Source organism: Megalobrama amblycephala, linkage group LG24, assembly GCF_018812025.1.
Source record: "Megalobrama amblycephala isolate DHTTF-2021 linkage group LG24, ASM1881202v1, whole genome shotgun sequence".
Taxonomy (NCBI): domain Eukaryota; kingdom Metazoa; phylum Chordata; class Actinopteri; order Cypriniformes; family Xenocyprididae; genus Megalobrama; species Megalobrama amblycephala.
The window spans coordinates 13,440,646-13,453,356 of NC_063067.1; the positions used below are offsets into that span (position 1 = coordinate 13,440,646).

Genomic DNA, 12,711 nt, shown 5'->3' on the forward strand with positions numbered 1-12,711 from the left:
ACCACAACACACTTGTAGACAATCTACAACTGTTTGAAGCTGCTGTGCTGCTGGCGACTAACAACTAACTCTTGCTTGTATATGAAGAGTTTGGTTCCAAAACGCGATAAACGCCATTTTTTTTTAAGAAAAATTGAGTTTCTGCCAAAATCAGTCTTGTATCTGGTCGGTACTGAAAAGTCATTTATTTATGTGTTATTCCGTCATGTTTTCTCCCTTTCTTTCCAAAACGCGACAAACGCCAGTCTCCCTTCTCTGCAGAATGCGATATATCCACTGAACCAATCACAGCGCACCATTCCACCCACTGTAAACAGCGAAGGGAAACTGGCTGTTGTCACGTTTTAGAAAGAAGGAGAGAAAACATGCTGGAATAACACGACGGATATCGCATTTTGCGCAAAACTAATAAATCATTTTTTGTTCTTCCTTGTCGTTTGTTCGTCATCTATTTTTCACAAAGCATTATTTTGCTTCGCTTGAGCTATGATAAAGAGACATCCACTCATGCACTGCATTCATGCATTTTGGAGGCGGAGCAATGAAAGGATGTGTTTTGGGTTGATTTCAAATATCAAGTGTTCAACAAGGTTTCTCTGAAATTGCTTACTGCACCTTTAAATTTACCAAAACAACCAAACTAGTCCACAAAACTAGCTACTACAACTTTAATCAAATTAATCTGGCTTAACTTGCTAACTTAAATACCTTTAATTTAAAAAATATTATTTTATAGTTGAAACTAGGCTATAGTAAATATATATAGTGAATTTTGAATGGGAAAGTCTCAGTTCTGTGTTCTCTTAAATGCCTCCCTTCTAAATAGGAGCACAGTGCACACAGCTAAAACAGACGGATATGACTGACCACCTACTTTAGCCTAAAAGCAATGATCTGTGCGAAACAAAAAAAGCCTCAGATGAAGGCTACCAGCTAAAATTAGAGATTTTGGAGTACAGCACCCAGAAGTGAACAGGCTGACCCGGAAGCTGTGCTGTCTGGAGGCGCATAGAGAACATCCAGCCTCTTCACTGCTTTATTAAAGCCTCTCCTGCGAGAAAAAACACTCTGACATCGATATAAAAGGTTTGTGCGCTCATATCGTCTTTTTCCTTTTGCCCACACTGAGCTAGCGTGCACATTATTGCATTGTACGACAGATAACTGTTCGACGGGAGCGATTTATCGCCTTTGATCTACCACAGGTTGCACAAAGCGAAGTATAACATTATAAATGGCATTATCTGAATGCATTGTACATGCATGTACTAATGGTTGAAATGTGCATTCGCTATAGCGCTGTTATAAAGCGATCGGGACGGCAGATGTTGTAAAAATTACACAGCCGTGCGCAGCGTTTCGCCAATTGTAAGACATTTTTGCACGGCATGATTGTCGGAAGTGTCAGTTTTTTTCAAGGGGGGCCGGGCAATTCAAAGGTGCTATTCTTCATAAACAAACACACACACTTATAACCACAAACACCTCGTTGATCGATCGATTCCTCCCTGAAAAAAACGGACCTACTCGAATGTGAATTTTTGGGCTCTGCAGAATATGGCGTCCTTATGAAAATATAACAGGCTGCCATTTTTGTTTTTTTCTTTTGTCTGAAATGTTTTTGGTGAAATTGTGCAGGAATTAGTCAGAGGCTCTGGGTAATCAGTAGATACCGAGATAACAGTGTTGTGCAGCTGCTGTATGGGGAAAACAAATGGCAAAAGTTTCGTGACTGTTGTTTTCCTGTAAAGAGGGGTCAGGATTTTTCTACTTTAGATCTTACGGGTCTGTTGAATTCTGTCACTTTCTTTCCAAACAGTTTTGAAAACCCTCGATTACAATTCTGAAATTCAGATGTTTGCCGTGTTTTACTCATAAGAGTCGAACTGGAGTCAGATATGAGTCACATGGCAAATATTACAATTCTTGACACTTTACTTGAGCTGACGATGATTCAAGTAATTTGTTAACAAACAAAATAATCACTATGGTAACAATAAGGTTAAAATTGGTCAACAATAACCAAAAAAAATAAATGTTGTTTTATTTTACTTTAAATATAATAGTTTAGATTTAAATTTTGATTCTTGAGGGCATTGCCCCTTAAGAAAAAAAGTTAATTTCTGACACTGTTAACAAAAGTTTCTGCCAAAAAAGTCTGTTATTTTTAACTAGGTGTTAACAGCCACAGTCATAAAAACAAAAACAAAAAAATGCTAACAACTCAAGTAATTACAACATTTTGATAGAAAATATGGGTTGCATGGTGAATTTATGTACAGGAAACAAGTTGCTCTTGTCTAAAGCAGTGCACAGCATTTTGGAAAAGCATTAATTAAAGGAACCGTTCGCACCAAAATAGAACTTATGTCATCATTTACTCACTCTCATTCCATTCCAACCCACTATGACTGACTTCTGCGGAACACAAAAGACAGAATGACAGCCTCAGTCACCATTCTTTTTCATTATATGGAAAAAAATTCCTTTAAAAATTAGAAAAGAAAGACATGGAAGATTGGAATGAGATGACAATAATGACAGAATCGTTTGTAGGAGAGTTGTGAACAATTGTAATAAGCACACAAGCATATTACATACAGTTGAAATAAATTAATATAGATATGTGATTGAAAACAGGTGTACTTTATATTATAGATATTGCACTAGTCTGTATTATGTTTTTATTAAATTACTAAAATGTACAAAAGATGCAAAACTAAAATAAATATGATTTATTTACATGTTATTAGTAAGAAATTCATAACTAGACTCAACTTTTCTTGAGATTTAGTTGAGAAATATGTTTCTAACTACAAGCTTTTAGGCCTGTTTGTGATTTTAAACTGTTATATGTGTTTTGACTCTAGCGCTGTTTTTTAGAAGGATGGCAGAGCCTCGATTCAATAATCCATATTTCTGGCCACCGCCTCCCTCTATGCCTGGTCAAGTGAGTATTGTGTTTTATAAGAGTTGCCTGACATGCACCAGTAGTGGTACTAGTCAAGTGGTTATTTGGACATACTGTACATTACAGAGCGAAACTGTGTGGCATTTAGCGATTGTCTGAACATAAGAAAGCATGACAATAAGCATGTTTGCAAATCTGTAAAAACCAATGTGGTCTGCCAAGATGTGCACTGAAAGCTTGATGAAAGTTTCCCCATGTTTGTTCAGTTGGTTTACGTAACTTGATGTCCCCAGTCAAGCTTAACCGCTGACTTTTTACAGCTGGATAACCTGGTTCTTATCGACAAAATCAAAGAGCAACTGATGGCTGAAAAGATTAGACCTCCGCATTTGCCGCCCACCACTGTTCCCTCTCAGCAGACCCTGCTGGTGGCCTCTCCACCTTCAGATGGTGGGCAACACGTGATGTCTCTCCCCAAGCTGCAGCAGGTGCCGGGTCTTCAGGCCCACAATTCCTCTCAGCCTGACATCGCCCTGCACGCCCGCCCAGCATCAAGCACCATTGCAGGTACTGATAGCCCTTCCGTGCATTATCATGACAAAGTTCACATGTAATGCTTCATCATTATGTATTTTACATGTTAATACATGTAGTAATCTTTTATGTGGGTCAACAATTGGTTCATTTTTTTGTCCTATCTGTTAGAACTGCACAATTAATCATAGGCCCTGTTTACACTAGTGTGTTTTTGTTTTAAAATGGCGTTTTAAAATGAAAACGATCCTCGTCTACACTGGCGTTTCCAAAGCGTTTCAGAAACGATCTCCATCTACACTTCACGACTGAAAATGCATGTCACATGACTGTTCAAGCACACTGAACATGTGCGTACAAGTGAACTGCATAATGGCAACTAAAAATGACAACAAAGCCAGCAAAGATTGCAGTTCAGTCTCCATGTTATTGTTTACACGGTCGTCAAGGATACGCAGAACGAACGTAGGCAGCCATTACACGGTCATCAAGGATACGCGGAGCCATCGTTTTCAAAAGTCTCCATTTTGGTACTAACTAAAACTGGGTCTGTTTTCGAAAGTCTCGAAATGGCAGTGTAGCATAAACGACAGGCGTAACCGTATCAAAAATTATGCGTTTTAAAATGAAAACGCACTAGTAGACAGGGGCCATGAAAAGATCATGTTCTCTATTCAAACACCTATGCTTCAAATAAAAATTTATCAATTACATTGTTATGCCAGTAGGTGGCGACAAGTGACTCTTAAAATGTATGTCATTGAATCATTCATTCAAAAGAATCTTAAAAACGCTGATTCATCCAGTAATGAAACAAATGATGTCTTTTATGAGAGATCATAATTAAAAAAAAAAAAAAAAAAAAGTAGTGTGGTGTAAAATTATATAATAATATATAATACAATATAATAGAAGAATATACAATAATTACATTATTGTTATAATTATTATTATTAAAGAAAGGAATTAAAGAATTAACCAACCTGCTTCATTAATATTTCATTAATAACTGCTTATTAATATTTAATAAGGTCATGTAGTCCAACCAATATGCAGAACAAATACATCATAGTCATTTAGTGCATCTTTTTCTTTATCATGGACACTCTTGTATGTCATTGACCCTGTAGTGACATCCATGCTATTTTCTTACATCATTTCAGAGCTGACTATTGATGACAAGTCTGCGGTGAAGGCAAAGGGGTTATGGGAAGACTGGCATATGCGACAAGCAGTGGACCAAGCCTCCAGAGCAAATCATCGCTCAGGTGGAAGACATGCATAAAAATATAAACACAGAAGTCATATTAAGTTTCCATTCGCCATAGACGAGTTTTAAAAACCTTCTTTTTGATGTTCAAAAACAGGTCTCACGCTGTCATCGCGCACTGAAAGCCACAACACCTCTGAGGCTATAACTCCCACCACCCCGACATCTAGCAGTCAGAACCGCTTAGGCGGAGCACCTTCCTTAAACACCATTTCCGGCCTGGCCAGCGGTCCTGGCATGGAGCACATGAAAAGTGGAGGTCTGATGGGGATGCTGGGACCACAGCCCAAAGCTCCACGGGGCCGCAAGAAGATTAAAGCAGAGAACAACACGGGCCCCTTGCTGGTGGTGCCCTACCCGCTTCTGGCCTCAGGCCCTGACCAGGCGGTTACCATCGCCAAAGAGGGAAAAACATACAGGTTTGACTCACTGTCAATAATGAATCATATCATTTACGACCTGTATTAAATCTCGTATTACACATAAACTTTACTTTCAGTAATCAGCTGTTACATTTTTGCATTTCATACAGGTGCAAAGTGTGTCCGCTCACTTTCTTCAACAAGTCAGAGATGCAGATTCATTCCAAGTCCCACACGGAGGCCAAACCCCACAAGTGCCCTCACTGTTCGAAGTCCTTCGCCAACGCCTCATACCTAGCACAGCACTTACGTATTCACTTAGGCATTAAGCCCTACCACTGCTCCTATTGCGAGAACTCCTTCCGCCAGTTATCACACCTCCAACAGCACACCAGGTCAGCACTGTAGTGCATGTGCCACTGAAAACTATAAAACCAGTTTAGAGTTCTTTAGATTAATATATCTGTGTTTGCTTTCAAGGATTCATACTGGTGACAGACCATATAAATGTGCCCAGCCTGGATGCGAAAAGGCATTCACACAACTCTCAAACCTACAGGTGAGGACAGCTTAAAAATAAAGGCAGGCTTATAGTTACATTGTACAAATGTAAAGAGTATATAATATATAATTAGTAGGCAACATTTGAACTGGATCAAAACCGTTCATCAAAGTTGTCCGAAAACCTTCTTCTTAGGACAACTTTGATAAAATTTTTGATCCCCTTCAAATGTTGACTACTGTATATATAACATAGGGTTGTAACGGTACATGTGTTCGTTCCGAACCGTATGGTACAGACATCAGGGTTCGGTTCTTGCAGTTAGATTATGAATACAATCAGTCACGGACAATTCACACTCCAATCCACAAGGGGCGCTTGGTAATGCAACGCTGTTTGCTAACTGCTACAACAGGAAAAAAAACGCAGAAGAACAGACGATCTAGATATGCATTTCAACCACGGAAAGACATCAATAAAACAGCTTGAGAATAATATTTCAAGGACACGTAGCATTACATTTACCTCAGGCAAGTCATTTATTGTCCACAGCATATTAGTTCACTGGAGAGATTAACTATAGAGAGGAGCATTTCACTAAATATATTAGGGCTGACCGATATATCGCATGCGATTGTCACGCGCATTTCGTCAGTAAAGCCGGTTCCCTGATTACCGCGAAATCGCCATCACCTGCTTTCAAATGGAGCGGCATTTAATAGACAGAGCCGTAGATCACTGACAAGCTACGCAATATCGCGTTCATATCGCAGATGAATCACCTTCGATAATGAACGCGATATTGCGTAGCTTATCAGTGATCTACGGCTCTGTCTATTAAATGCTGCTCCATTTGAAAGCAGGTGATGGCGATTTTGCGGTAAACAGGGAACCGGCTTTACTGACGAAATGCGCGTGACAATCGCATGCGATATATCGCCCAGCCCTAAAATATATGCACTATATTAGCTTATATATTCATTATATATATATATATATATATATATATATATATATATATATATATTAGTAAATATATTCATTATATTTACTGTACCTGTTAGTAATATCTTAATTATTTAACATATGTTTAAATACATTTGTCACGAAAACAAGTTATGACAGTAACTGTGTAAATGATTATATTTCAAAATTGAATAGGAATAATAATTTTATAATTAGATTTAGAAGTTATTGCAAAACCTGCCTTACGTGCAATTTACATTTTTTTATTTTTTTATTTGAGTGTTGATGGATCTAAAAATAAATAGCAATTGAATTTGATATATACAGTCAAAACTGAAATTATTCAGACATTTTTGACATATTTTTACTACTAGGTGCAGGACACTATAGTTCATTTATGTAAGTGAGGATAGCAAAATAAATTAAACTGTGACAAAAATTCTTCATACAGTGGACTACTAGTAAAATTAATAAAAATTTGGAACCAAAAATTATTCAGGCACTTTGACCTGACCATGTTTTGCTGAAGTGTTATCTGACATAATTAAGATAATTTTTCAACTTTGAGATCTTGTCATATTTTATTACAATTTTTTAAACTATTGTGAATAAACTGTAATAATGAATTAAATGTTTAAGGTGTCTGAATAAATTTTGGTTTGACTGTGTATATATATATATATATATATACATATATACATATATACATAAAAAAAAACATACATGCACATATACAGAACTGAAATGTGCAAATGTAATAAATAAATAATATAAACAGAATTTTTTATATACCGCATATTTGTGTATATGTATTGTTTTAATCATTACCGTCTTAATAGGTATTAAACTTTTTTCCTTATTTCTTTTCCTATTCAGTCTCACCAGAGACAGCATAACAAAGACAAGCCATACAAATGTCCAAACTGCTACCGGGCCTACACAGACTCAGCCTCCTTACAGATCCATCTCTCCGCACACGCCATCAAGAACGCTAAATCGTACTGTTGCAGCATGTGTGGCCGCGCATACACCTCAGTGAGTACCGATCCTCCTCAACATATGGGAAAATATCTCTCTTGTCATATTCTAACACCATCTTCTGTTCTTCAGGAGACCTACCTTATGAAGCACATGTCCAAACACACCGTGGTGGAGCATCTCGTCAGCCACCATTCCCCACAGAGAACAGAATCTCCCAGCATCCCCATACGCATTTCACTTATTTGAGCTTCCTCCCTTACGTTTCTCTTCCACGAGAAGGTATTTTGTTCGCCACGATGGTCTTCCGTAGAGAAAAAAGAAGAACGTGATAAGAGATCTCGGAGGACATTTGAGTCTGTCATTGTCTTTGCCCCTTTAGCTCTTAGTGATACAAAGCCTATAGGCCACAGACTCAGCAACTGCTGTCTGAACTGAATTGTTCAATTCAACTGCAGACACCAGTCTAAAAGGATTTGATTGATTATTCCAAAAACAGAATTGTGATCACTTTAACATTTTGTTTCAAAGGTGTGTAAGGGAGACTTCCAAAGATACTCTTTAAGCACTTTTTCAGCCTCGTGGTTTCGCTCAAAGCAAAATGAATCTTTTCAGAATGGGAGCAGCTTCTGGCTTTGGGCAGCTATGAGAGTTCAGACATAGTTTTAGAAAGTCAGACGGATTTTGTTGGTTTCCGTCTCGACTTCTACTCCTTGTTGTTTGTTTTAACAGGATATTGTGATTTATTTTACTGTGGATGTGACACTTCTTCCACTTTAAGCTTGTATTATCCTTTTATAAGGGGTATTAGGTCATGGTCGAGAAATGAAAAGTGATGTTTTGAGTTCTGTATGCCGTGATGTGGCACAGTTGAGGTCCATTTTTTTGTGGATTTTATGAGCATGTTCATTGCCCCAGTATTTTTACACTGGCAAAAGAGACCCCCCTGACGATTCATTTACATAAAAGAGGGTCAAAAAGATATGACGCTCTCTAAAATAATGACTTGTGTAATTTGCATCATAGATGTTTTACTAGTTTTACTTTTTCAGACAAGGCCTTTTTTGTGTGCAATGCAAATGTCATCCCTTCCAATCACAGTATTTTGAGGAAAAAGTGTCCTTTTTTGTCTTTTTTTTTTTTTTATTAAATGGCATAAATGCATCATGACAATGTCCATTAAATGGATTTTTGTTGTGATTTAACAGAAGAAGTGTCACATGGGATCAGTGTTAACTGAATTACACCTTTAGGGTGTAACGTGACCTCTGAACTCCGTTAAGTGTTAATTCCCTTTATTCTCCCTGAGACAAACGATGTAAAAGCACCTTGAGACATGAACTTACACCGATGGATAGCTGAAAGTTTTAGGGGTTTTATAGATTGATATAATCCTATTTTGAAATGTTTTTATTTGTCAAATTGGAAGTTTGTACACCAAAACATCTAGAAGTCAAAAATTGAATTTTGAATGTAGTCGTGTTCATTTCCACCAGTGCGTTTCTGTTACATAAATTCATCCAAAATAAATAACTCTGTAAATCTGTTTAACAATATTTTTTTTATATATATATATATGTTTGCTCTGACAAGCAAAACCAGCATACAAGCTGATAAAACATGTTTTTAACAGTAGTTGGCAGCCGTTTAAAATGTTACTTACTGGGTTAAAGCACACTTGGTCTATTGAATTATTCTAGCCAAATTTGATCATACGTGATCATACTTGCCGTATGTGATTTATGTGATGTCAACAGGCCACAACACTGCAGCTCTACAACATTCATTTACTTTTGTGGTCATTCATACCAGTCATTTGTTAAGCTTCTTGTGTTCAATTCATGTATATTTAGGAAACTTTTTTTTTTTTTGTATTTTCATTTGTCTGTTTGCAAAGGACCAAGTTGTTGCTCACAAAAATGCTCTCAAAATTCCCCCAAATATATGTAATATTGAACATATATACAGTATAGGTGATTTATTACACAGTAATGGTTTACTGGGTCAAATTCTTCTTCTTTAATATTTGGGAATGTGACCAATACCGCCATTTTAGATAACAGCAATTTGATGAGGATCTACTTCTTGGTGCTTTCTACAAAACCTCAGCTCGTTGCCGGGAATAGATTATTACATTACAGTATAATCCTGGCCTTTTCAGCCTCAAATCCACTTTAGATCAGTAAGACGTGTACATTTGCTATAAAATATACCCTGTATTCATTAATAGTGCAAATTGCAAGGTTTAGATACTGTACTTTGTTCATTTTTGTATCTGTTTAGTATATTTCAACTATTAATATTTGTTTTTCTGTAAGTACTGATCATTGTTTTTATAGGTATCCTTGTCATTTTTACATGTACGCCTTAATTTTATCATCGTTGAAAGACCGGTTTCTTTCTCTTTCTTCCTCCATGTCGATGTTTTTCAGTATTCGGTTTTCTTAAGCCTTTTTTCCGCATGGAACACTGTAATCGTTATTAATTAACTGTTAACATGTATTACGTAAGACATTGTTATATATGTTCTGAAATAATTCACGTTTTCCTTTGTCTTGCATTGTGGTTCCATATACAAATTTTGTTTAATATGCACAGACATGACTGATAGGTGAATTAAGAAAATATCAATGTCAAGAACACTTTGTATCTCTATCTTGTTTATTAAATTCAGACTGTTATACCTGAGCCTTTGTATTTTTTTTTTTTTTTTTTTTTTTTTTTTTTTTTAAGATGCATTGGCGTCAAAAGATCAGTTGCGATCCTGTTAACACATTTTGATATGGACACAATATTTATAAAATTTGCTTCATATTAGCTTCCTTAGATTGAACCTTGACTCCTTTTTGTCTGTAGATCTAAGACTTTACTTTGATGGCAATACCATATTTTTTTCAGGGATTTTCTGGATTTTTGCTTTTGAAGGATGACATGACTCATTTACCGGAGTTTCCTGATAAACATTAATGAAGATTAGTAAATACAGTAACAAATGTATTGCTCATGGTTAGTTCATGTTAGTTAATACGTTAACAAATGTTTAACTAATGAACCTTATTGTAAAGTGGTACCGATCATCAAAGGTCAGCAGCAAAGACATTGGTTAAAGGTGCCCTAGAACTTTTTTTTAAAGATGTAATATAAGTCTAAGGCGTCCCCTGAATGTGTCTGTGAAGTTTCAGCTCAAAATACCCCATAGATTTTTTTTAATTCATTTTTTTAACTGCCTATTTTGGGGCATAATTAGAAATGAGCCGATTCAGGGTGTGTGGCCCTTTAAATCTCATGCTCCACGCCCCAAGAGCTCGGGCTTGCCTTAAACAACATAAAAAAGTTAAAACAGCTAATATAACCCTCAAAATGGATCTTTACAAAGTGTTTGTCATGCAGCATGTCTAATCGCGCAAGTACAGTGTTTATTTTGATGTTTACATTGATTCTGAATGAGTTTGAGACTATGCTCCGTGGCTAACGGCTAATGCTACACTGTTGGAGAGATTTATAAAGAATTAAGTTGTGTTTATGAATTATACAGACTGCAAGTGTTTAAAAATGAAAATAGCGACGGCTCTCTTGTCTCCGTGAATACAGTAAGAAACGATGGTAACTTTAACCACATTTAACAGTACATTAGCAACATGCTAACGAAACATGTAGATAGACAATTTACAAATATCACTAAAAATATCATGTTATCATGAATCATGTCAGTTATTATTGCTCCATCTGCCATTTTTCGCTGTTGTTATTGCTTGCTTACCTAGTCTGATGATTCACCTGTGCACATCCAGACGTTAATACTGGCTGCCCTTGTCTAATGCCTTTCATAATGTTGGGAACATGGGCTGGCATATGCAAATATTGGGGCGTACACCCCGATTGTTACGTAACATCTGATTTCTCTCAACATGGGGACAGTAGAGACATCAGTCAATAAATAGGAAAACAAAGTAACTCAGATATTTTGTTACCTGAACAAAGTAATCTGATTACATAACTTGAATGTGTTCCCCCAACACTGATCATGTTGCCAATAATTTGTTCATGAACAACAGCTGTTGCCGTTGCTTTGAGAACTTTAATTTCAGTACAAGTCTGTGTAGTTTTGAATGTTTTCTGAGTATGAAGTAATAATTTTTATCTCAGATTGATGTAACCAATCAAACAGGCATCATGAAAATAAGTTTATTAAGAAAATACAAGCTTTGTCAGTGTGTACCATGTACACTGATGTCTGTTGCAATTGAAATGACATGAGCCCTATAGGAATATTTTGTGAAAGTTGCATCCTAATATCATATAGCAGCAGGACACAATGTACAATGCTCTCATAATGTACAGGCACAACTGCAGGATCTTGATCCTTTTGCCACAGCTCAAAGTGATACAATTTCTCATCTGTCAGATGATTTTGCTCCCAGATCACAGGTCATTTCAGTCTCCGAGGACTATATACAAAACACAAAGGGAGTGTAAAATAAAATATTTTAAAAAATCCCATTTCACCCCATTCCATAAGTAAACAATACCGTAAGGTTGCTAATGCTACCAGGCCTGCGTTCTTGTCAGTAGCCAAATCCTTTTTTTAGAGGAACATAATACCAGCAGACCAGAAAAAAATATTCATCACAACCACATTGCTTGTATTAGTAATTAAGCATATACTACACATAAGCAGAGGTCTAAATAAATATGCTGTCATTACATGGCTGTAGTTTTTGCCCTCTCACTGAAAAAAAATAGTGGACATGTAAAAGTTGCAATACATAGATCAACTATCCACTGAAAAGATGATATAGATATAGTCTTTACACCGTGAACTAAACACAGATACACTACCATTCAAAAGACTGGGGTTGGTAAGATTTTGTAATGTTTCTGAAATAAGTCTCTTACGCTCACCAAGTCTGCATTTATCTGATCTAAAAACAGTAATATTGTGAACAATAAAGGATCTTGATATTTGACTTGACATTGACAATGACACTATTCTTTAAGAGCTGCTGTGCCGCCAAAATAATGTACCAGTTATCAATGTAAAGCTGCTTTGACACAATCTACATTGTAAAAAGCGCTATATAAATAAAGGTGACTTGACTTGACAATATAAAAAATGTTTTCTGTTGTAAATATATTTTAAAATTTAATTTATTACTGTGATTGCAAAGCTGAATTTTCAGCATCATTA

The 12,711-nt window shown here is 36.4% G+C and overlaps 1 protein-coding gene across 4 annotated transcripts; it reads left to right on the forward strand.

Moving 5' to 3' along the window:
• The first annotated feature begins 637 nt into the window (after positions 1-637).
• znf362b (zinc finger protein 362b) lies at positions 638-10,211 on the forward strand. 4 transcript variants are annotated; one of them, XM_048178225.1, is made up of 9 exons: positions 638-1,086; positions 2,884-2,950; positions 3,205-3,478; positions 4,609-4,713; positions 4,813-5,134; positions 5,248-5,472; positions 5,558-5,636; positions 7,422-7,580; positions 7,656-10,211. In XM_048178225.1, the coding sequence occupies exons 2-9, from the start codon at positions 2,888-2,890 to the stop codon at positions 7,770-7,772; spliced, it is 1,344 nt and encodes a 447-aa protein (XP_048034182.1). In that variant the 5' UTR covers positions 638-1,086; positions 2,884-2,887; the 3' UTR covers positions 7,773-10,211. The 4 variants fall into 4 exon arrangements, with proteins under 4 accessions (XP_048034182.1, XP_048034181.1, XP_048034184.1 ...); XM_048178224.1 differs by having other exon boundaries at positions 639-1,086; positions 2,871-2,950; XM_048178227.1 differs by having other exon boundaries at positions 658-1,086; positions 3,232-3,478.
• Positions 10,212-12,711: the final 2,500 nt, after the last annotated feature.